The sequence below is a fragment of the Meles meles genome, chromosome 13 (assembly GCF_922984935.1).
Source record: "Meles meles chromosome 13, mMelMel3.1 paternal haplotype, whole genome shotgun sequence".
Taxonomy (NCBI): domain Eukaryota; kingdom Metazoa; phylum Chordata; class Mammalia; order Carnivora; family Mustelidae; genus Meles; species Meles meles.
Window position 1 is genome coordinate 79,245,562 of NC_060078.1, and position 25,728 is coordinate 79,271,289.

The following is a 25,728-nucleotide window of genomic DNA, read 5'->3' on the forward strand; positions in this document are numbered from 1 at the left end:
ACTTTAAATGCTCTACAATATTCTGTTAACTTACAGGGGAGGAAAAAATATTCTGTACTCTACCCTCCTAGGTTCTTGGCTGAGATCCCTCTGTCATAAAAGACAGATTAACAGGGGAGAAAAATACAAACAGAAATTTAGTAACTTGTATACCTTATGTATCAATGGGAGAAACCCAGGGAAATGGAGTGATTCTGAAATGGCCCAAGCCACCATCCCCTTAAATACTGTAACCAGCTAAATACAAAAGACGGAGGGAGGGGCGGGAAGGGAGGTACAGTTATGGGAGATTGCCAGGAAAAGCACAGTAAATAATGGTGGGGTGGCTATGCGGTTTAAGTCCTTGCCTTTTCTAGGGATCTGGCCACCTGTTCTGGGACAGAGAGGAAGACGCGCTCACACAGGGAGATTTCTGTTACACGCGTAGAGCAGTAATACCTCCCGCAGAAGTGTGACGACTTCTCAGTTTCCAGACTGCCCTGCTGTTTCTTAAAAATAACCAGCTCGAGAAAATCCTTCCGTCAAACAGACATATTTCTGCAGTGGCAAATTCTTCTCCTCTTCAGAACCCGTATACCACAACTTACGCATTCCTTTGTTGACAGACATTGGATTTTTAATTTGTCACCTTTATAAATTTCACTGCATTATTTGCTAGCGTGGACTCATGCGTATGACCTAAAGGGGAGTTGCTGGGCCTTGGTCTTGACTGTCACTTAAGTAGTGATTATACCTGTTTTTACACTCAACCCACAGAGCAGGAGAGTTTCTTCCCACTTAAAGAAAAATTATTCATGACCTGTGTCAAAGACGATAAGGAAGACTTGATTCAAGAAGGGACTTCTGCGTGGAGATTTTGCAGTAGGGAGGTGAGACCAAACTCAGTGCCAAAGTACAAGGACAAATGGAGATTTCTAGCCAACAAGTCAGTGGATAAAAAATCACTAAGAAGGAACGTCAGGGCGGGGGGGGCTGGGGGCAGGCCACCCAACATGGACCACCTTGGTGTGAACATTATTATGAGTTAAAAGCAACCAAAACCCAGCAGGTTCAGGAAAAGCTCTCTACCTCCCCCTCACCTGCCTGCTTGTACCAGGAAGAGAGCTATTTAACCTGTGGGGTACCTGGCTGGCTAAGTCAGTAGAGCATGTGACTCTTGGTCTTAACCAAGAGTCTTAACCCACTGAGACCCCCAGGTGTCCGAGCACAGGCCTTTCTTAATAGGGGGGACATCGTTTACATTGTCCCAGGAGGGGAGAAGGATGAGGGGTGAAGACACAGGACACCAAGTGGGTTTGGTGGCAGCAAGCTGAGGTCATTCCCATTTGTTGGCATTTATTTTTTCCAAAGAAGGTGAGTCATTGGCTGACAAGGGGTGAAGCTTTGGGGGGGTTGAGATCCTGTAATCAGAGAATGGGAAAGGGTGTAAGTGGAGGTTGGTGACTAAGAATTTATAGTTGGATGAGGCCACGTGCATGTCTGTGTCTCCTGACCATGTCCCGTATGTGGTCATGGCTAGAGTCATGATCAGAAGTGCAGTGAGACAGATTTGGGGAGAAGTTGATGGCAGAGGGGCAGCGCCAGGAATCTGGGAGCAGTGGAAGTGCTGGGTGGTGAGCCGGGGAGATGGGCACATAGCTCTATGCCTTTGTCAAAACACTTTAAAGCGTATGCCACAAAGAGTCTGTTTTGTTTTATATGTAGAAGTAAAATCGAACCAGATATAAGGGGGAGATGGAAAGCCGCTATGGCCGATGACTCTTACTGTATTACAGGTTGTGATACTGAGATTTGTAATAAATATATACTGGGTCTTCTTCAGGGTTCTTGGCTCACAGCTCCCAACACCTTGGGAGTTTTCTGGGCAATAAGAGCAGAGAGCATCTTTTGTTAAAATATTTGGTCTCCTTTTTTTTTTTTTTTTTTAAAGATTTCTTTATTGGTGTGGGGGGGGGATTGCAAAACAGGAAGGGACAGCACAGAAAAAGGGAGAAGCAGTTCCCTGCTAAGCAGGGAGCCCTACCTGGGGCTCGATCCCAAGACCCCAGGATCATCACCCAAGCTGAAGGCAGATGCTTCACGGACTGAGCCACCCAGATGCCCCAAAACATTGGGTCTCTTGTTTGCAGTTCCTGAAGTCCTCTGAGAACCTTGAAGGTGAAATGGGTACCTTGTTGTTCATACCAGACCCCCTTCCAGTCACTTGAGTTTATGCTAATGAGGGGACCTCTGGACTGCAACCCAGGGTGGGGGCTGGGTGCTGGCGCCAACCTCATGATCAGCGGGTTGGACCTTTCAGTTTGACCCCCAGCCTCCTGTGAAGGAAGAGGAGGTAAAGATTGGATTCCTTGCCGCCAGCCAGTGGTGTAATCAATCTGGCCTCCATAATCTGTGGCCTCCATAAAAACCCACAGTGAGATGCTGGGAGAGGGGTGCCCGGGCAGACAGTATGGAAGCTCCACTCCCTTTCCCCCAACCTGGCCTGTGCCTCTCTTCGCATGGCTGTTCCTGAGGTCTGTCCTTTGATAATAAACCAGGAATCCAGCAAATAATCCTCTCAGTTCTGTGGGCTTCTCTAGTAGACTGAACAAGACTACCCCCGAGGAGCAGGTACTAGGAACCTGCAGTCTGTAGCCCGTGGGTCCGAAGTATGGGGGGCAGCCTGGCCTTGCCACTGCGCTGTGAAGTGGACCAGGGGCCCCTCGACCTGTGGGACCCAACGCCATCTCTATGTGGATAGAGTCAGAATTGAGTTGAATGGAAGGACACCCGGCGGGTGTGGGAGAATAGATTGTTGGTGCAGGGGGGAGGGGAGACCCCCCCACATCACAGTTATCACAGGAGACACATCACCACACAAAGTGGGTAGGGAAGGAAGAAGGTGCAGAAACAGTGTTTTGAAGGGTACCCCAAGGCCACAGATGAAGAGAGCCATACATGAGCACCGCACCGTAACAGGTGCATCTGTTCTCAGAGCGGTGTGGGTAGCGCGGCTGAGACGGCTGTACGTGTGCCCTAGCTTCGCACAGGGGAGTCATCCTCGATCATGAGAGCCAAGCTTCTCACCACCAGAAAGTTACCAGTGAGGGGGCGCCTTGGGGGCTCAGTCGGTGAAGCGTCTGCCTTCGGCTCAAGTTGTGATCCCAGGGTCCTGGGATCAAGTCCCACATCGGGCTCCTTGTTCAGCGGGGAACCTGACTCTCCCTCTTCCTCTGCCTCTCCCCCTGCGTGTGCTCTCTCGCTTGCACACGCTCTCTCTCAAATAAATAAAAACCTCCTCCCAAAAAATGTTTTAAAAAATGTTAAGAAGTTACCAGTAAGAGGGACGCCTGGGTGGCTCAGTGGGTTAAAGCCTCTGCCTTCAGCTTGGGTCACAATCCCAGAATCCTGGCATCAAGCCCCGAGTCGGGCTCTCTGCTCAGCGGGGAGCCTGCTTCCTCCTCTCTCTCTGCCTGCCTGTCTGCCTGCTTGGGATCTGTCTGTCAAGTAAATAAAATAAATAAAATCTTTAAAAAAAATTTTTTTTAAGTTACTAGTAAGAAAAGAAGACAAGATAACGTGAACTCTGGAGTGCTGGTATGGAATCAAAGGGGGGAAAACCACACCTTGTGCACACATGCAGAAAAGAGACCCAGGAGGGCACGTCTGGTAGGAACCCCTGAGTATAGGCATTTAAGGTGGAGCCCCCTGTGTTCTATCAGAACGTTTCCTTTGGAAAAGTCCAAGAGGGACTAGGCAGGTCAGCAAACTTCTCTCCTGTGTCGTTTTACCTTTCGGGCATCGTAAAAGCCTGTAGACTTAAGGCACTCAAAGAATGTTTGGAAGGTTATTCCATTATGCTGGGACATAATGGAGAAGGGTTATGACTCGCAATAACTAAGCTTAATGAGTTTAGCAAAAAATCTACCAGAACAACATTCTGCAGTCCGGGGTTCTTTACCTTTTCGTGTGCGGTGGAGGAAAGGTATCCAGCAATATAGTGAAGTTTAATAGACCCTTTCTTAAAAAGTTTTAAAAGGCATAAACTACGCAAGATTACAAAGGAACCCAGTTATAAAAAGCCATAAAAATGTTTTTAATCATGATAATAGTAATACATGTTTCTTAAATAAGATCTGGTAACAGGTCAGCAGGTTTGAAGCCGGGAGGTGCCTCAAGATCTGTGCACCAGCTGTTATTTGATAGAAAAATACTTGTAATTTCTCTCCGTGACAGTCGCAGACAACATGTAACTTGGGGCCTCCGTTTCGCGACTGAAGGAAATGTTTGACTTAGAGGTTAGTGAAGTAAAGATATAATTTCCCCCACCCAAGTTCACAGGCTTCACTGTTCTGCCCACAGGAGTCCGCAGACCCCAGGTTTGATCATCAGTACTAGTAAGGGCAGCAGAACTCTGGTCCATTGAGTAAGAAACAGATCAGACTCGAGCTACAAGAAGTACTTGGCAAGGCATAAATAACTAGGATTCCACTCAAGTAGCGATTGCTGCTCTATACAAAAAAATGTGATGATGTGGGGCAAAGGGTTATAACTGTGGAAAATCATTTTGATGGAGTGGATCCCAGTGCTGCAGAGGCTGAGGTCAACACTGAGGGGCAGGGACGGTTGAAAATCATCATCGAAACCTCAGACTGTGGGTTTAAAGGTAAGGCAGGGAAATGTTTCCCTTATTAAAGACTGTCCTACTAAAAGGAACATTTTTTTTCTTTTTTTGCCCAAAAGGATAGGATATAACGTTCAGTTGTAACGTTTGGTTAAAAGGGATCCCATCTGCTTAGGGTGTAGTTGCTGTGTTATATGATGGCATCTTCAGTAAGCGCACCCTGCCTCCGTACGCTACTACCCACTTTGTAAAGCACATTCACCTCTGTGGTCTCCTGAGTCTAAAATAATTCTTCCGTGTCAGGGTACCTGGGTGGCTCAGGCAGTTAAGATCCAGCTCTTGATTTCGGCTTGGGTCATGATCTCAGGGTTGTGAGATCGAGTTCCGCCTCAGGCTCTGCGTTCAGCGTGGAGTCTGCTTGGACTTCTCTCTGCCTTTCTCTCTCTTTCTAAATGAATACATAGAATCTTTAAAAGAAATAAAAAAGTAACTTATATGTCGAACAGTCATACACTTTGTCAGTAGCAATTTTTAGACTAAGCGGGTCACAGCTGTGTCAAGCAGGAACAGATGGGTATTATCTTGTTTTCTTTTGTTTTATTTTTATCAAGCGTTTCCATGTGTAAGCAAAACTATTGAGAAAAAATATATTGCAGTATACTGTTATATTTGCTTTTTTTTTTTTTAACACCATGTGTGGTTTTTAATCCTGCAAAACTTGGCTTTGCTCTTTGCCTGTTCTATGAGCCTTATAGCATTCCCCTTGGTACCCTGTGCTCTCAGACAATTGTCAGATGCCCAGAACGTTTGTTTTTAAATCTTGTTGAATGAAAGAGAAACATTAATTCTTTTTTTCCCAGCAGCTTTATTGAAGTATAATTTACATACCGTAAAATTCCTGAAAAATGTATGATGCAATGCTTTGCTGTTCGTTTAGGGAATTGTAGAACCGTCTTCCCCCACCCCCCACACCAGCATCAGGCAACTGCTATAGTACCGAAAATTTCATATATACAGGATCCTATAATATGTGATCTTTGGTAGCTGGCTTCTTTCACTTAGCCTGTTTTTAGTGCACATACAAAGACTAATAACTTGTTTCCCCGTGATAAAATTCTACAAAATAAAATTGGAAGCATACAGCAAGCGTTTCAAATGGGATGGTTTCTTTTTTCAACGAAATTGGAGTAAATCCATTGTTTGAGCAGCAGTTGGCAGGTTTGAAGCAGCAGGGGGACACGCCCATGGCTAGAAGAGCCAGCCTTCCAGTTTGACCCTGCGGCGGTGGCTGGGACTGCCTCCATTAGGACCGCCTCCCCTGTGTTCTCCCAGGTCCGAGGAGAAAGTCATTACCATCTGCCGAGCTCTTGGGGTATGGCCGATGCCTTACCAAACCCTTCATGGCATGGGTTATTTCATTAGTCCTCACAAAACTCAAGATAATTATCTACATGTTTCGGGGTAAGAAACAGACAGGTTTTACCCGAGGCTGAAATCGTTGGCCCCAGTTCACTGGGCTGGTAAATACCAGAGGCCCGATTGGAAACTAGTTCAGATCCCTGGGCCTGTTTCCTTAACCCTGCTGCCTTACCATCTCTTACTGATGAGAAGCTGAAACACAGGCCTAGTCAGGAGAACCGAGAGAGCCCTGGTGCCTGCGGCCAGCCTGGGCAGGTCAGGACAGCGCCCATGCCCTCACCTGTTCCTGCGTCACTCGCCGACGCTCTTTGCCATGGTCCCTGCGTACTGTTATTATATTCGGGTTCCCCTCCAAAGAAGTCCATGAAATGCGACATTTTGAGAATGAGTTCTGGGGTACCTGCGTGGCACAGTCGGTTGAGCCTCTGACTCATGATTTCGGCTCCAGTCACGGTCTCAGGGTTGGGGGATCGAGCCCCAAGTGGGGCTCCGTGCTCAGCACAGAGTCTGCTTAAGATTCTTTCTCTCACTCTGCCTCTCTCCCCCCAAATAAATAAATAAATCTTTTAAAAAAGAAAGATTTCCACCTAGAAAGTTCTATTTTCTTTTTTTTTTTAAGATTTTATTTATTTATTTGACAGATAGAGATCACAAGTAGGGAGAGAGGCAGGCAGAGAGAGAGAGAGGAGGAAGCAGGCTCCCTGCCAAGCAGAGAGCCCAATTCGGGGCTCGATCCCAGGACCCTGGGATCATGACCTGAGCGAAAGGCAGAGGCTTTAACCCACTGAGCCACCCAGGCGCCCCTATTTTCTTTTTTTTAAATTAATTTTTATTTATTGTGTTAGTCACCGTAGTGTACATCATTAGTTCTTGACCTAGTGTTCCAAGATTCATTGTTTGCGTGTAACACCCAGTGCTCTGTGCAATCCGTGCCCTCCTGAATACCCACCACCGCGCTCACCCATCCCCCCACCCAGAAGTTCTGTTTGCTTGAGGGTAAAAGGTAATGCTCTGGGAAATTTGTTGAGTTAGAAGAGCTTATTGCTTGGATAAAGGTCATAATGTTAAAAAGGGTTTGTGTTTTTGTTCACAAGGCAGTGAATTGTAAAATGTCCCAGCTTCCGCTCCTCTCTTTTTGGTGACACAAGAGGTAAGAAGGGCTTGTAAAGTTAATTCCAAAGAAACCGGCGTTCACGTACTTCTCTTTACTTTTGGTGTGTGTGTGTCCCCTGTTCAATGGGACTGTTCCCACAGCTAAGAAGAAACTTCCCAACTTGCCTGTCTTCTTGGAAAACTCCGCCCCATGTCCTAAAATCTTCCCAGTCAGAAGCTCTCCTTAGTACAACAAACGCCGGCCTGTCCTGTGCTCCCCTGCAGATGTTTACAGATGAGGAGATGATGATAAAGGATGCTGGTGAGTACACGGCCCGGGGTGCCCTTCGGGTCCCTCTGGTTACCAGTGGGATCTGGTGTGAAATCGCATGACGGGCCTAGGGGGTATGTTCACCTCAGTGTGTGAATGGAATTTTTTTACATTAATTTAAAAAAAAAATTTTTTTTGGAAAATAGTAAAACCTATCGTATTAAAAGAGTAAAGACTTACCAGTATTTTTCCCCCCTACAGTTAAAAAATTTGCCCAGGAACAGGTTGCTCCTCTGGTTTCAACCATGGATGAGAATTCAAAAATGGACACATCGATAATACAAGGACTGTTCCAACAAGGGGTATACACTTTATAATTCTTCCCATTTCAAACTTTCCTTTAAGTACTGTCCAGCGCTAAAATGTATGCATGTGACTAAGTTCAGGAACTGTAAGGACAGCTTAATGAACCCTTCATTTCCTCGTCAAAATTATCTGTGTTCTCTTTTAAAGATTTTTATTTTTTATTTTTGAGAGAGAGAACATGAGCAGCGGGGAGGGGCAGAGGGAGAGGGAGAAGCAGGCTCTCCACTGAGCAGGAAGCCTGATGTGGGGCTCGATCCCGGGACCCCGAGATCCTGGAAGGCAGACACTCCACCGACTGAGCCACCCAGGTGCCCCTCTGTGTTCTCTTTTAGTTTGAGATCCTGGCTCAAAGTTTCTTTTAAATTGACTTAGCGTTTTGAGTTAGAAATACTGTGCTTTTTAGGAAAAGGGCTTGGAAGCAAGAGAGAGTGATTTCTTTACACCTATGGTCCCCAACCGGAGGCTGTTTTTGTCCCCCAAGAGACATCTGGCAGTCTCTGGAGACAGTTTTGGTGGTCACAACTGGGGCGACCCTGGCATCTGGTGGGGTAGAGGTCAGGGTCCTGCTAAGTGTACAGGACTGCCCCCCAACATAGGGTCGCCCCCCTCAACAACCACCAGGATTAAGATGGGGATTTTAGTGAGACTTCACAGTAGACCCTGTATCCCACCCAAGTCCCTCTGCACACCGCAAACCTAGACGCAGAGGCGACCTTTGAACCCCGGCTTCCAGCACCCTAAGTCCCAGAGCCCTTGACTAGAAGCCCAGTAGACAACATGGGGAACAGTAGGGCTGCCCCGGCTGTAGGTTATCCGCATGGCGGCTGAAGGAGAACATTTTCAGAACCACTGCCCTCACTCATCATCTCTCCCTCTCCATAGCCATCGAGTGACGTTTCCCTTTCATTTTGAATATGGGATATCCCAGGACGGGTAGTTCCTCTTCGGAGCCATGGGTTAAAATTTTGTCTGTCTTCCTGCTGCAAAAAAATCGCCTTTTCCACCCAACGGGAATAGTTTTTGCTTCGTCCCATTTTGAAGAGACCGGCTTTTTGATATCCTGCCTAGTCGTGATTTTTCCACCTTTTCTTAAGCAATGAAACGCTTGGGAACGTGGCATCTTGTATGGAGCCCTGGGGTCGGTGGCATCTGGGGGTCCCGTTTCTCGGGCCAGCTTCATCTTCATCGTTGGCAGAGCCCCTGGGCCGCTCTGAGAAGGCTTAGGGTTCTGCCCGCTGAACCTCACTCTGCTGATGGGGAGGCTTCCTGCGGGCGGGGTGGTCTGACGCCCACGCGCTGCCCTGGCTTAGGGGTCGTGCCAGCTGCAGCGTCCACTTGGTGGCACCTCCCACACCAGCTCTTCTGAGCTTCCTCCTGTCCCTGTGCGGTCCCCTGCTGTAGCAGCCGCCGACAAACACGGTCTTTCCCACGGAGGAAAAACTGGTGACTTTTTGGGAGAAGCAGTGCGGCGGCAGCTCTTCGGCATCCTGATGATGGCAGCTTTGGACCGCCGCCGCGCCCTCTTCCTCCGGTGTTTCCTCGTAGAACATCATTCCTGGATCTCACCCTGGCCTTCCCCCTACCTTCCCCTCTGCTGACCATGACCTCCGGGACCCAGACGGCAGCTCGCTATGATTCCAGAAGCGGCTGGGCAGAATAGAAAGCTGCGTTATCCTTTTATCCGTGCACAGCTTTGGGGCGTGAGTTACATGTACACACATGCTCCTTCTGAAATGAGGACTTTCTGAGAAAAACAGAACTGCGGGAGTTTCGCGGTCCAGACTTAGGAGTAGCTGCTGAATACTAAGACAGTCCTTGGAAAGCTTGGCCGGCATCTGGTCCTGTTCACCAGGCCCCTTCCGCCTTGGCTGTTGGGGTTTGGGGAAGCACCACCAGATGTCTGCTAACCACCTAGAATGCCCCAGAAGGAGCGATCCTTCAGTTACCAGCTTGGCTGAAGGAGTCAAGGCAAGGAGCCTGGCTGGAAGGGACTGTGCCGTGCCGCCTCCCTCCAGGTCCTTGCTGCAGGAGACACTTTCTCCTTCCGCTCCATCATCCTTCAAAGCATTTTACAGGCTCTTGTGTTTCAGATACCACAAGGAAGCAAGTGGCAGTTCTAGCTTGTAACCGCTTCCCTTTCAGAGAGGTACAGCTTCCGCTCTAGTTTATATTACTTACAAGATAGTACAAAAGCCATACCAAATTAAAATAAAATGTGCAAACAGACTTTTTTTTTAAGTTTTTATTTATTTGTTTGACAGAGAAATCACAAGTAGGCAGAGAAGCAGGCACAGGGAGAGGGGGAAGCAGGCTCCCTGCTGAGCAGAGAGCCCGATGTGGGGCTCCATCCCAGGACCCTGAGATCATGACCTGAGCCGAAGGCAGAGGCTTAACCCACTGAGCCACTCAAGTGCCCCTGCGTTCAGTTTTAAAATTAGGAATTTGGGGCGCCTGGGTGGCTCAGTGGGTTAAAACTTAAACTTCTGCCTTCAGCTCAGGTCATGATCCTGGGGTCCTGGGATGGAGCCCCACATCGGGCTCTCTGCTCAGCGGGGAGCCTGCTTGCACCCTTCCTCTCTCTCTGCCTGCCTCTCTGCCTACTTGTGATCTCTGTCAAATAAATAAACAAAATCTTTAAAAATAAATAAATTAAATGAGGAATTTATATAGTTAAAATTTAATTTTGAACTTGTTCTTTCAAGAAATTTTTCCATATGGAAACTAGCTGTCTTGGAGCATCTGAGCGGCTCAGTGGGTGGAGTATCTGCCTTTGGCTCAGGTCATGATCCCAGGGTCCGGAGATCAAGTCCCACATTGAGCTTCCTGCTCAGTGGGGAATCTGCTTCTCCCTCTCCCTCTGCTACTCCCCCTGTTTGTGTGCTCGCGCGCGCTCTCTCTCTCTCTCCTTGTCAAATAAATAAATAATACAATCTTAAAAAAAAACAAAAAGAAATTAGCTTTCTTAATCTATTTCCTTGTTTTTCCTTCTAGTTGATGGGTATTGAAATTGAAACAAAATATGGAGGAACAGGAGCTTCCTTTTTTTCCTCTATCCTAGCGATAGAGGAATTAGCCAAAGTCGATGCATCTGTGGCCTTGGTATGTGACATCCAGAACACAATAATTAACAATCTGCTTAGAAAATATGGAACAGAAGAACAAAAGGCTACCTATTTGACCAAGCTTGCGACAGAACAAGTGAGTCCATAGGAGTTGTTTAAATGAATCTGATCTCTGTTAAACTTAGGACACCTCCAGCGGCAGTGTTGACTCTGCAGTGTTGACAGCACGGTACCGTTCAACCATCAGGCAATGCCCAGTAAATTACTGCTTCTAGGAAAATATACTCTGCCTCTTATTTCTGCTTGGAAATTCAGAGAATAATCAGACAAAAAAACTTTTTTTTTTTTTGGCCCCAGTTCTATTTCCTTCATGCTTTGGTTGGTGGTTTCATTTACAGTGAGATGTCTAGAAAACTACAATTATTAGAACGAATCTAATTAAATTTAACATTGAATCTGTGCACTTATACCTTTAAATCTTAGACAAGGAGTAGGGTATATATTAGAAAATAACGCTTTGGAAATACAATTATGATTCTGATAAGTACAGGCTTTTAAAAGTGGCTGAAGCTTTAAATGATACATGTTTATTTTACTAAAGTATTTGTTACGCACAGTACAGACATAGTTATTAACTTGGAATTTTTTCTGCTTGCCCATGTAGGTTGGAAGTATCTGCCTTTCAGAGGCTGGAGCGGGTAGTGATTTATTTGCTTTGAAGACCAGAGCTGATAAAAAGGGAAACTATTACGTCATCAATGGGTCAAAGATGTGGATCAGCAATTCCGAGTACGCAGGGATCTTCCTGGTGATGGCAAACATAAACCCCGCCCTTGTAAGTTGGAAAGCGGGAATTCTCCCCCACCCCAGCCTCGTCTCTCCGTAGCTCTTTCCTGCCTGCGTTTCCCTTTTACAGCTTTGTCTTAAAGTCCTCATTCTCCTCAGTACTGCAAAGTTAGATAACTGACATCTTTTCAGCCTCTTATTTACTATTCTCCCCGAATCTATACAGTTGATGTGATTAGTAAGTACACAGAAGTCTGCTTATTAATTGCCACCAAATACGTTATGTCAGGAGCGAACCTTTCATTTTGTAGGATTTCACATTTTCTATTTGAGGATGAATTTAAGTACCTACTTAACTACATTCATTTTTAAGAATATTTGGTTTAGTTGGAAAATAGGTATATGACAAAAAGGTAAGTACATTTGATGGTCCTTTCTCTGACATAACATTGAATTGAATTGAATTTTGAAACTTTAACATACCTAACAAATGAAGTTTAAAACATGGAATGCTCACGATCACATGATACTTTAGTGTATCTTAATAATTTTAATAGCCATAAGGAAAAGAAATTACAGACTTCTTAATTGCGAATCTAGTGTTTTCCAAGTTTCCTAACGCACATGTTGCAGCTCTGAGCCCGTTGACATTAATGCCAAAGTTCAGTTTTAGTTTTCTGTCAACTTTCAACTCTTGGAAACAAGGGATCTTATGAATTCAAGTGTGGAAAGACCATTTTTTTAATCAGCATTTTGAATCTTCTTTTTAGGAGTATAAAGGAATTACCTGCTTCTTAGTAGATCGCGACACTGAAGGCCTTCACATAGGGAAAGCAGAAAACAAAATGGGGATTAGAGCTTCTTCTACGTGCCCATTAACGTTTGAAAACGTCAAGGTGGGTATCTTGGAATTTCCAGCAAAAGACTGGCATGAAATAATAAGCTATGCATGGAACTGTAGATGCGTGAGAAAAGGGTCACCTTATTGAGCACGCGTAGGACGACGTTCTTAGGTGAGCTCTTGACTAAACGTACTTTTCACGAGAGTTTAGGCAAAGAGGGGAACTTCTCTGCCTAGCAGCTGGCCGCAGAGCCAATGCTGAGGATTAATCCCGTTTATGCTTTTTAATTTATATGCTTGTGAACCATTTATACTTTATAAACTTGCTACTGACTTCAAAGACGGACGTGTGATGTGGGTATACCAAAGGCCACAAGGTGGGGATGTTGCTCAATCAGCCTGAGAAGCCATGAGGCAGCGCCCCATGGTTTAGAGTAGAATCTGTTAAAAGTGAGGGAGAGAAATAAGATGAAATCAAAGAGGGAGACAAACCGTCAGAGACTTGGGGCACCTGGGTGGCTCAATCGTTGAGCATCTGCCTTTGGCTCAGGCCATGATAGCAGAGTCCTGGGTTCCAGCCCCGTAGCACTGGGCTCCCTGCTCAGCGGGAAGCCTGCTTCTCCCTCTCCCCCTCCCCCTGCTTGTGTTCCCTCTCTCACTGTCTCTCTCTCTGTGTCAAATAAATAAAATCTTAAACAAACAAAAAAACAAACCATCAGAGACTCTTAACTCTAGGGAACAAACAGGGCTGCTGGAGGGGTGAGGGGGAGGGGGAGGGAGTGACTGGGGGATGGGCACGAAGGAGGTCACGTGATGGGATGAGCACTGGATGTTACATGCAACTGATGAATCACTGACCTCCATCTCTGAAATTAATAATGCAGTATATGTTACTTACATCGAATTTTTTTTCAAGATTTTATTTATTTATTTGACAGAAAGAGATCCCAAGTAGGCAGAGAGGCAGGCAGAGAGAGAGAAGGGGGAAGCAGGCTCCCTGCCGAGCAGAGAGCCCAATGCGGGGCTCGATTCCAGAACCCTGGGATCATGACCTGAGCCGAAGGCAGAGGCTTTAACCCACTGAGCCACCCAGGCGCCCCGAATTTTTTAAAAAAAAAAAAAAAGAGAACAAGAAGACTACTAGAATGGTCATGCTTAAAACTTGACATGGGTGGAACAGGTTGTGACAGGCTTTTTATCACTCGTATTACAACTTGATCCTTTGGTTCAGGAGGGAGCGTGTGCGTGTGCATGGGCTGACTTTGCAGATGGATGGTCCAGCCTCACTAATTGCCGCAGACTGGCTTCCTTCCTGCCTGCCCTTTCTCTGTTCTGCCCACTCCCTCTCCTGAGGTTATAAAGCTAAATGGATTGTTTTATTGTTCCCAGTCTACATTTTTTTTAATTACAAATAAACATTTTAATCTGTTTCTTCTCTCCTTCCGCCCCTCCCTCGTATGCTCATGGTGTGTGTGTGCACTCACCTCAGGTGATTTTTACAGGGATGATAGTCGCAGCAGAAGAAAGGTTGGATACCCTTGATTTAGCCAAGTGCTTACATGTTTTGTGTAATTCCCAGCATGTCCTATCTCACTGTAGCATACAGGCAGGCATTGGGGAAAGTGATTATTCACCTGTTGCTGATGGATTGTATGAGAGTCCCTTTTCCTAGATCCATTCATTTGTTCAACACGTGCCTGTGCTGGGTGCTAGCAGAAGCAACAGCAAACAGCACTGACATGAGTCCTGTCCTCTGCCAGAGCTTTGTGGGAAGCTGAGGAGACAGAGACGAGGGGCAGCCTTGGAGTTCACGAAGTACTGGGCTAGAGTCCTGTCACACAGATTGGGGATGTTGTGTATATAAACCTGTGTAATCAAAACGAATTATGTAAAATTAAATGTAGAAATAACTGCACCTTTTTCCTTTCAGGTTCCAGAAGCCAATATCCTGGGACAAATTGGACAGGGCTATAAGTATGCCATAGGGAGCCTTAATGAAGGCAGAATAGGAATTGCTGCACAGGTGAGTCACATTTTAGCCAAATTGTTCGACTCTTCCACAGTGGAGCAATTAAAAGGTAGAAAGAAAAAGTGCAAAGGAAAGAAGAGAGAGAGGGAGGGAGGGAGGAGAAAACTGATGAGTGTTGGAAGCTTGTGAACACAAGATGGCGCCCTTCCCTTCCGTGAGGGGAAGGAATGGCTTCTGCCTGATTTCTTTCAGATCCCACTTGGGTCAATTATGTAATGTCCTCAGAACCAAACAATGGCTCAGTGGTGACGCTTTTTCTGCTTTGAGAATGTTAAGTATTATCCAATACCTGGATCGATAACTTCTCAAATATATTGTAAATTAAATGTGCCTTTAAAAAAAATCGCCTTTTCAGTTTTTGAAGTTCATTCTAGAAGAAAATTTTTTAACTAAGAATACCTGATATTCTGTGTAGTGAGGGTCTGTAATCTGTAAAGAATGAAAGATCTGCTGCTTAGCGTTTTGCCTGTGAAAATCAGGCAATCTTGTGTTTGTGGTGCTTGAAATAAAATAGCCATAATTAAACAGATACATACGATGAGAACTCTTCCATTTTTTTTAACCAAATTTGCCCTTTATAATGCACATTACATTGTTCTGTGAAGTGAGATCGGTTGCTTTCTTGATTAACACAATTAATAGCGTCTGGTTTTATTATAAATGTCATTTTGGGGGCGCCTGGCTGGCTCAGTCGGCGGAGCACGTGATTCTTGATCTTGGAGTTAAGAGTTCAAGCCCCACACTGAATGTAGAGGTTACTTAAAAATAAAATCTTGGGGCACCTGTGTGGCTCAGTGGGTTAAGGCCTCTGCCTTCAGCTCAGGTCATGATCCCAGGGTCCTGGGATCAAGCCCCACATTGGTCTCTCTGCTCAGCAGGGAGCCTACTTCCCCCTCTCCCTCTTCCTGCCTCTCTGCTTACATGTGATGTCTCTGTCAAATAAATAAATAAAATCTTTTTAAAAAATCTTTTTTTTAAATGCCATTTTGTAGAATATATTTGTTTATTTTTAATCAACAAATATCCCAAATTCAGAAACTAACAGCATTTAGATTTTAAAGCCATTGGTATAGTTAGATGTTGTAGTATCCCCCTAGATTTTTTTTTCTGCTGCTGTTAATGTGCTAACAAAACATCTTTAGATCAAAACTTAACCCATGTTTCTCACAAAGCTAGATAATGAGAGAAATGGCTTATCTGTTCTTTTTAATGTTTTCCTGTGATTCAGTTTCATCAGATACGACATTAAAAACTGTAGGACTGGATTTCCTTGTTCTCAGATATATAAATAATATAGATGTTCCAGTAGTAAAATACACAGCCTGGGCTTTCATCTGATTACTCCAAGTTATCTTATAACCTAATTAAAAGTTAAGTTCAGGTAGTTACCATTTCTTTTTTTTTTTTTTTAAGATTTATTTTTTTGACAGATAGAGATTACAAGTAGGCAGAGAGGCAGGCAGAGAGAGAGAGAGGAGTAAGCAGGCTCCCAGCCAAGCAGAGAGCCCGATGCGGGGCTCGATCCCAGGACCCTGGGATCATGACCTGAGCCGAAGGCAGAGGCTTTAACCCGCTGAGCCACCCAGGCGCCCCGGTAGTTACCACTTCTTGGCTAATACAGTGAATCCCTTTTAGAGAAAGAGTCACAATAGCAAACTGAAGGTATCTGTCCTCAAAACTGCAGCCAAAGACCATTTAGTGTTTCATTATTGATAGTGAAAACGTCTTACAGAGATGGAGAAGCCTATTGGGACTGACAACTGGTCATTTTTAGGATACCATCCGCATGCCATAAATGTCAGTCCTGAGTTTGGTGACCTCATCTTATCTCAGCCCCAAGTGCCGTGGGTTGGTGCCTCATCGAAGTTTGGGTTTTGCGGGGGATGGTGTCCTTTAATCAGCTTTAGCTCAATATTCTGTTCTCCAGGAAATTCAGAACGAAAGGCTAAAGGGAAATGTGAACGAACACGAATGAAATATTGATAAGTTTGTGGGTGTTTCCCCCAAAGCTTTCACTGTTGATTTTTTTTTTATTCTTTTTCTAAAACCCATATAGTTTGACATCATGCGGGATAATGACTTCATGACCACCTAGTGTTGGAAGGGGGCAACCGTTTGTGAGCTTGAGTGGTTCAGTAGGTCGGTTAGCAATGAGACCGTTGAGCTGAGCTTGCCAGCAGGGCCTGACTGGTTCTTGGGCATAAGTCCTGTCTTTACCGGGTGCTCTCGTTGTAACCCTGCAGGAAACCGTTCAGGTCTGAAAACGCTGACGCCTTGGCCACTCACGCCCTCCACTCCAAGCCTTCCGTCCTTAGACACCTCATGTCGCTTTTTTTTTTATCAAGTTCCCACAGATGAACCTAATATGCAGCCGGGGTTGGGAAACCCTGTTCTTTTATGTTCCCGTGCCCTTTCCCTGAAGCGTTTATTAATCCTGATAGTATGCAAACACGGACAGGAAGATAGAAGGTTAGGAAGTGACCTTCCACACTGGCCTTCTAGAAAGTACAAGAGGGAGCTACTCTGGAGTCTTCAAGGCCAGTTGAAAGCATTTCCAGGACTTGCTTTATGCCTGGAGAAGCAGAGCTTAAAGGAAGAGCTCCCTTCGAAGTAACCTCGTAGTAGGAACACAGCCGAGCCAGAGACTCACCTCTGCTTGAGTTAAATAGACCCTGTTTATATGAAACCACTCGAATGACTTCTCGAATCTTCTCCCAGTCCCTGCAAGTTAAGTTCTACAAATGCAGCGGGTGAAGGTACCACGTCGTGCCTCCAGTTCTTCCCCTGCCCCCAATGACTCAATTTGCCTGTAAAAGGAACATATACCCTGAATGAGTAAAAGCATAAACTTAATAACAAAATAAGAAATCCTGCTCTTTTTTTTGAACAGATGCTGGGAGTGGCTCAAGGGTGCTTTGACTACACTATTCCCTACATGAAAGAACGGATGCAGTTTGGCAAAAGGATATTTGATTTTCAGGTATGTGATTATTAGCCTCTCCGTTCTGAGGCGTCCTCTCGAGGTTTCTGCTAATGAAGCGCTGTGTTATAAAGCCGTGGAGGGCGTCCCCTCGGGGCGATCTTAATGGGAGAGGTGGAGAGGAGGAAGGAACAGGTCTCAGGGCGCATACCTGTGAACGCCTTGACCTTCTCCAAGGGCAGAACAGTAGTCCTTGAGGCCCACCTGTGACCTGACTCCGGATTTCTTAGCACTTTACAGTTGTTTCCACACTGCTTCCCAAGTTCTAGGGCATGGGGTCTGCAGTCAGGCACCCAGGGCTCAAATCCCAGCTCTCTCTTACCAGCTGTAGGCCATGGGCAAGTTTCCTCACCCTCTTGGCCCCAACTGCCGCATCTCTAAACTAAAGGTAATGCTGGTGACTTGGCCTCAGAGAGGTGTGTGGAGTATGGAGCACGTTGCCTGAGTGGGACGAGTGCTCAGTAAATGGGAACACTTGTTAGGAACTCTCCGTGTGGGGGCCACATAATAATCCTCCAGAGACTACACTTGGACACTTCTTGAAAGTAGAAGGTACGGTTTGCTGCAGTGAGTCAAGTGAGAAGTTCTCAGCCAAGTGGTGTTGAAAGAAGCTGGCCTGGTCTAAGGATGTAGCTTCTCGGAGCTCCCCAGATAAGGGGGCTGTGGGGGCCATGGCATCTTCCAGTCCATGTGGGAGCCTTGCCAGGTTAGCGACGGCCCGGAGCGGCAGCTTACCACGCTTACTCAAGCACGTTACCTAAAAATCCAGAGTAACTGTTTCACATGTTTGTGAAACCTCCCTGTAGGCAGGTTTCACGAACCTAGGCTCCAAGTCCGATTTCTTACTACATTTCCGGCTCTGTTGTGCTGCGTCGTCTTCAGGTGCTGTGATAAGGACTTGGCCTTACACAAGCACGCACAGATTGCCTGTGCATACAGATTCTAGGCACAATGTGAGCGTCCACGGTCAGTTCAAGGCCTGGAAAGACTGAGTGTGGCAGGCCTGGCCAGGGCCCCCCACAACCTGTGCTGTCCTGGAATCTTAGCCACGGGAAACGGAAGCCCCTGGAGATTAAGTTCCCAAGGACATCAGGTGTCCAACCATAGGTGTTTCATCTTGGCTTCTGGTCCTATTTTCATTTAATTATGCTAGAGTACTTTCTCAGAGCCAGCTGCCACAGAGATTGCAAGGAAAGGGACAGAATATGAAGACAGTTTGTGGGCAGCTTTAGATCTCCTTTGTACAGAGGACACAATGTTTCTGTGTCTGTGGAGCTGGCGAGGGAGGGATACGGCGTCAGGTGAACGATAGGTATAATCATGACCCTTCTAAAGACGCCAGCTATGGGTCATTAAAACTGTGAAGTTTCATTTTGATCATAAAACGGGTTTAAATTAATTATTAAATATAACAAATTATTAAACCTAATTCTGTGATTATTTTTTAAATCTTGACAGTTACACAGAATTACATGAACTTTGAACGTTTTCCTAGATCCGTTTCCTTATAGATTGCAGATTTTTAAGTAGTTCTACAAAATGAAAGCAAATTCCATTTTGGGGGTATATTTTCATCCTGTCGGTGTTCCACATCCAGGCAAGACTTTGAGGATAAGCTGTTTTTTCAGAAATCATAATCCTCTAACTTGGGCCCGAATTTCCAGGGGCTCCAACACCAAGTGGCCCACGTTGCCACCCAGCTGGAAGCTGCGAGATTGCTGACGTACAACGCCGCTAGGCTTTTAGAAGCTGGAAAGCCGTTCACAAAAGAAGCATCGATGGCCAAATACTATGCCGCAGAGGTAAAACAACAAACAACCGAAATCTGTACTTCAGCCTTCTTCCCCTCCACTCCCCCATTATGTGTGCATGAACCTTTCCACTTAGTATTGATTGAGCATTTGTTTTTCAAGTAAAATAGCGTAGACTTTGCGGTTCCTACAACAGAAAAGCAAAATTGCAAGCCTTCCATGGAAAAGTGCTTTAATTCTATGAGGTCTCGGTGTTTTCACGGGCTCTCCAGTGGAAACCGAGTCACGCAGTTCGGGTAGAACACGGGTCACGAGTCCCTCCGTGAGCCTCATCTGAACGTGGCATCCCTCCCCTGGTGTCTCTGGTTGGGGCAAAGTGAATACCAGGGGAGGTCATGCGAAGTAAAAACCCCAAGAGGAGATTGTGCACATTTGGAGGGAATGCTTTCTGTTGACGCCTCACCATTCTCCATTTAACCCGGTGGATGTTGGCTGGAGAACTTGCCAGATCACTGAGTGCTACGTGCCAACCTCTGTCGTTTGTCTTCGTCACTCCGTAGCTTGGAGTAGTTCCTTAACCTCTCAGCCCCCAAATTTCACCACCCACCTCTACCTCCCTTCTGAGTTCCAGACTAATAGATCCGGTTTCCACTGGAACTGCCCACCCCGTTGTACCGGTCAGAGGCCTGAGCCGCCCTGACACCCCCTTCCCCCTCATCCCCACCTTGAATCCCATCATCAGCCGCAGAGGATTCTGCCCTGAGTATTTCTTGCGCTCGTATGTTTCTCTGCCTTTCCACTGCCCCCTGTTGTCCAAGCCATGGCATTTCTCGATCAGAGGACCCCGCTCACCTTCCGATGGTTCTATTGGGTTCTCTTGCCTCTTCCTCCAATCCAGTCTTCCCTTTACACAATGTCCAGGAGCCCATGTCACTCCAGCTTAACTTTCGTGGCTTCTCACAGCAAATGGAGCAATATTTGTATCCAATTCCTGCTGCTTTTAACAAATTAACCAAAAATTTAGTGGCCTAAAGCAGTGCAGTTGTATTAATCTCATGGCTCTGGAGTTCCGAAGTCTGAGGTATCGCTGGGATAGAATCAAAGTGTCGGCAGAGCTGCCTTGTGGAGGCTCCGAGGAGAATCCGTTTCCTCGCTCTTCCCGCTCCTAGAGGCTGCTCGCCTTCTCCCACTAACCCCCCGGCCTCCGCCTGCAAGGCCCTCGGGGTAGCGTGTCCAAATGGCTCTGGCTCTCCTGCCTCTCACTTTCCCTTAAGAGGACCTTGTGATGCCGTTGAGCACACCCAGGCTATCCGGGACCCTCTCCCATCTCAAAGTCCTCGACTTACCACAACTGTGGGCCCCCATGGACGCGTCAGGTAACTAACATTGCAGTTCCTGGGGATTCGCATGCAGACGTCTTTGGGGTCCATCACAGTCTTCAGCCTGCCTGCCTCTCCATTGTCTTCACAGTTGGCCCTCACCCCAGCGCACGCCCCCACCTCAGGTCCCTGAGGTTGATGAACCCATTTTCCCCTTGAAGCCCTCCCACATGTTCCCCAACTTGAAATGTCCCCTAACTCGTCCTGTGGGGCTCAACAAAGCTGTCATTTCCTCACACGTTCCCCCCCCACCCCTAAATCACATCAGCTTTCCTAACCGGCTCTTCTGTTAACCCCGTAGAGTTTACTTGTTTCTGTAATTGTTAGTTGGACGTGTGAGCCAAAAAGGGCAGTGACCGGCCACCCCCCCGTCCCCCGCCACACTGTGGTTTGCCCAGCGGCTGGCAGAATGTGTGATCGAAAGAAGGCCCTTGATAACTATTTGCTGAATTAACAATGCCTATTGGCAGCATGTGATTGTGTCTGATCAATACCCTAATTTTCTTAAGAAAATGGGAATTTTGTGAATTAATAGGACAGTTTGCCTTAGTGGTATAGGGAAGGAGACTGAAGAGACAATACTGCCTTGTAAGGTCACTTCAGTCCTTTCACTTGCCGGTAGCAGTGAACCCGCATCACTGGAATCTTCTGCAGGAGTGTTTATGGTGCATCGGTTTTGTGGTTTCAGCGGGTCGTCTGCTGCTTGGTTTTGGCAGGTGGCGGGCCTCACAACCAGTAAGTGTATCGAGTGGATGGGAGGAGTCGGCTACACCAAAGATTACCCTGTAGAAAAATACTTCCGAGATGCGAAAATCGGTAAATAGATTTTTTACGTTTTATTTGGTTTTCTTTTATTTGCCTCTGTGGCTGTCGGGGCTGCTGTCTGTGTCTGATTTTCTGCTACTGATATCTTGGGCAGAGGCAGTGGCATCTCTTCCGTGTTTGTTTACTGGCTGTCTTCTTCTCTGTGGTTGGATTTTCTCCCCCCCACCTCCTTCAAGAAAAAGATGGATGTATATTTTTTTAAAACCTCAAATTGCCTTTTTAAATGAATCCACAGGCCTTTTAGTAAAAGTGCAACAAAATCAGCTGTTGTAATTTTTCTTTTCCTAAACACGTTAATACATTTGATGCGTTGAATGCCGATCTTTGAAGCGAAGGTCTGATTCCAGAAGCTTCATGTCTGATCAAGCCTGAGTGTTCTGATGCTCCACCACCAGGTGGGGAGACCAAAACGAGGGGCTTTCAAAGCTGCCTGTTCCTGAGGGCGGTCCAGGCTTATGCATGGATAGCTGAGGAACAACTTCTGTGTTTCCTTCTGATTCTGGAATCAGCATCCAGTTTTCAAATGAATATTATCATCTCATAGGCAGAATGACTTTGTCATACAGTACCATATTCAGGGGCATGGAGTGTCACTGGGGAAAGTTTTGGTGTTTTTTTTTTTTTAAGATTTATTTATTTCAGGCACCTGGGTGGCTCAGTGGGTTAAGCCTCTGCCTTCGGCTCAGGTCATGATCTCAGGGTCCTGGGATCGAGTCCTACATCGGGCTCTCTGCTCGGCAGGGAGCCTGCTTCCTCCCCTCTCTCTCTGCTTGCCTCTCTGCCTACTTGTGATCTCTCTCTGTCAAATAAATAAATAAAATCTTTTAAAAAATATATTTATTTCATTTTTGAGAGAGAGAGAGAATGAGCCGAGGAGGAGCAGAGGGAGAAGCAGACTCCCCGCTGAGCAGGGAGCCTGACACGGGACTCCATTCCAGGACCCTGGGATCAGGACCTGAGCCAAAAGCAGGCGTTTAACTGAGCCACCCAGGCGCCCCAACTGGGGACTGTTCTATAGCAACCACAAAGGTGACATGTGAAAGTGATTTCTTGTACAGACGTGTGTCTGTGGGTGCACTCCTAATTGTTCCTTTCACTCCATTTTGTTTAAGGCACAATATATGAAGGAACTTCAAATATCCAGCTGAACATCATCGCAAAGCACATTGGCGCAAAATACTGACATCCGAGGGAATGGGGCCTCTCCCCCTGATCGCTCGTAGAACATTCTAAGCTATCGTGCCTTGTTGGGGAAGTAAACCTCCACAGCATTGAAGCATTCTGTTTAGGTCCTTAGTCATGATGCTTGGGGTAGACCTTTGCTGTTTGATCTGTTGTTCCGGGCTGCATCAAAGAGGCACAGGAAATCATTTTTCAAATTTGGGAAGAAAGGCGTCCGTATTTTTCCAGGACTATTTTTAGAGTTGTGTACATATTAATCATTCCAGCTTCAGGGCAGGCAGACGTTTCACTCTGTCAGCATTTGGAAAAATACATTTGAAGTATTACTTACAGACATGGCTATTTTATATTCCTGTTAAATTTTTATTTTTTAGAATCAGTCGGAGAAGATTTTTGTCACAGTTGGCAATTCTATAGATCAATTCTAAGTTTCTAAAGTAGGTAGCAACTGAAAATGTATTTAGAAAAATCTAAAAAAAAATGTAAGTTAAAAAAAAGAAAAATCTGAAAGCTCTAGTTCTCGATGTCTGGAAGGGGGTGGAAAATAAGTGTATGGTTCTATAGATCGTATGACGCAGACGTTATTTTAGGAGAGTAAAGCAATATAATTTGTTACTCTAATTGACCTGCATAAAGGATGCATTTCATGATGATTTCAGCAGATCTTTTTAAAAACAAGTTTCTCGGGGTACCTGCCTAGTTCAGTTGGTAGAGCAGCACGTGACTCATGATCTCAGGGTTGTGAGTTCAAGACCTGTGTTGGGCATGGAGCCCAGTTTAAAAAAAAAAAAAAAGTCCCAAACAAGTCTATTAGTTTTCAAGCATAAAGTTAAAATAGTTTGGTATTAGTATTGTAATCAGAACATATTCAATATTACAATATTCATTTTTATTGTGCATTATTTTTCAATGTCATTTCTTTCTATATTTGAATTGAATAGTGTTTCCTCAGACTTCATTATTGGGCCTGATCATGAATAGTAATGCAGAAATATGTTCTGGTTCAGTGATGCTCAAGAGGGAGAAACCTTGTTCCTGTAAAGAGTATATCAAAATCTTACAAGGAATGAGAGAAAGGGCCTATAGAGTTTGAAAAAAACATATTCGGTGATGTAAAAAATAATATAAAAATAATTTTATATCTGGGAAGGCAGAAATCTATTGTTTCACAATACAGATTATAGAAAGGCAAAGTTCACCAAAATACTGGTGATACCATTTCTTCAGTATCGGGGCTTCTCAATCAGGAGAAGAGGACCCCATCCCCCTCCCACCCAGGGTGCATATCCCATGTCCCCTCAAGGACGTGGACATTAGAGTGGTTAGAGTTTTGTGTTTTCTGAAAAGGTGACATGGGTTAGAGATGTTGAAAGATGTTTCAAAGCTCATAATCACTACTGTTCAATGGGAAGCATTTTAGTACATAAATGAGAGTATTGTGTTTATTAAGAAAACTGGACATTTTTAGAGTAATTTTGCTTGGCACAATCATGTTTCTTGAATTGGCTTAATCTCTACAATGCAAAACACATTTAAATATTCAGAATTGGTAAATACAATAGAGAGAGGATTACTTCAAAATATCAGGAAGAAATAAAGACATATTTAGACCTTGGATCAAAAGAGATAGAGTCTTCTTGACTTTCAGATAGGGAGAGGACAGAAACTAATTCATTCAATCTTTCCAAACAAAAAAGACAGTATGGTCTGATAAGTAGGGGAATAGATGAAATGCCCTAAAACGGACCTGGACGTCTTTAATTTCTACGATTATATTAAAAAGAGTGAACTTTACAGATAATGCTATAGAAGCCAACATTAGTAGAAAAAAAAGTCCCGACGGGCTCCTGTGCAGTCATAAACATGAGAAACTACAATACACCTCGTGTTCAAGTTAGCAGTGTTGGAGAAACTCCTATGTAGATCCAGACCTTGAATTTGTATCTTGTCCTGATAAAATTCTAACAGTGTGTATATACTGTGCATGTTCACAAAATCCAGTTGAAAATTAATTGGATATTATATTAATGTATCTACCTTCTTTTATTAAAGAATCATCGTGTCACTTTACCTTCTACCAAAGAGGATGTCGTGGGGTTTCCCTGTAGCTCTTCCCTTATGCAGGGCTTGAACTCACATCAAGACCTGAGCTGAGATCAAGAGTTGGACCCTTGGGGTGCCTGGGTGTCTCAGTCGGTCGGGCGTCTGACTTCTGATTTCGACTTGGGTCATGGTCTCAGGGTCAAGAGACCAGGCCGTGGCAGCCTCAGCTCTCAGTGGGGAGTCTGCTCGAGATTCTCTCCCTCTGCCCCTCCCCCTTCTCTCTTTCTTTCTCTCTCTCTCTCAAATAAATAAATCTTTAAAAAAAAAAAAAAGAGTTGGATGCTTAACCAGCTGAGCCACCCAAGCACCCTACTCCTTATATCTTTTCATAATAGCCATGACTTTGGGGTCTGTAAGCTATCTGTTCCGAGTTAGTGTCTCATGGAGGATGAGTGTGTTCACCTCCTGAAGGCTGTCGCTTTTCTTTGTTAATTTGAGGGTTGGGCCTCCATGGTTCTTGGTGAACCCAAACACCACGGAACCGCTTGGGCTGTATTTGTGTGGGGGAAGCTGGACTCCCCTCAACGGCCAGGTCAGTATTGTTAGAGATTTACTTATTTTACAACATGAAAATGAGTCAGTGTCAAAGGCTTCAGAGTCAGGGAAGGTTAAACCTAGAAAGACCTTAGAGAACAATCTAGCCAACTCGCTCATTTTAAACGGGAAGGATTCATAGCCCAGAACGTTCGCCCTCGGTCCTCCACCAGGGACAAAACAAGAGTCCAAATGTACTGACTCCCAGTACAGTGCCCTGCCTCCAATTTAACATCATCTCTGGTCAACAAATTTTGGATTTCGGTCTCGTTATACTTCAGTATTCTTGGTGATTTACTTTAGGTTTAACTGATAACGAGTTAATATGTTGAAAGTATTGCCATTGATCGCTGTCATTATTTATATATATTAATCACCTGCCAATCACCTTGCTGATGTACTTTCGCCGATCTTTCATAAATTGAAAGTTTCATTTTCATTGTATGTATCAAGCAGTCTCTTCAGTATTACAAAATCAGAATTCTGTGGAGAATAAAAATACGTA

The 25,728-nt window shown here is 45.3% G+C and overlaps 1 protein-coding gene across 2 annotated transcripts in view; it reads left to right on the plus strand.

The window, feature by feature from the left end:
* ACADSB (acyl-CoA dehydrogenase short/branched chain) overlaps positions 1–24,209 on the plus strand; it is a 34,686-nt gene extending 10,477 nt beyond the window's left edge. For both annotated transcript variants that reach the window (XM_046027724.1, XM_046027723.1), the window contains exons 2-11: positions 7,277–7,436; positions 7,647–7,747; positions 10,743–10,949; positions 11,478–11,648; positions 12,370–12,495; positions 14,371–14,463; positions 17,360–17,449; positions 19,114–19,251; positions 21,296–21,395; positions 22,517–24,209. In XM_046027724.1, coding sequence (XP_045883680.1) covers positions 7,400–7,436; positions 7,647–7,747; positions 10,743–10,949; positions 11,478–11,648; positions 12,370–12,495; positions 14,371–14,463; positions 17,360–17,449; positions 19,114–19,251; positions 21,296–21,395; positions 22,517–22,587 — 1,134 coding nt within the window. In that variant the 5' untranslated portion in view covers positions 7,277–7,399 and the 3' untranslated portion in view covers positions 22,588–24,209. The remainder of the gene's footprint in view (positions 1–7,276; positions 7,437–7,646; positions 7,748–10,742; positions 10,950–11,477; positions 11,649–12,369; positions 12,496–14,370; positions 14,464–17,359; positions 17,450–19,113; positions 19,252–21,295; positions 21,396–22,516) is intronic.
* Positions 24,210–25,728: the final 1,519 nt, after the last annotated feature.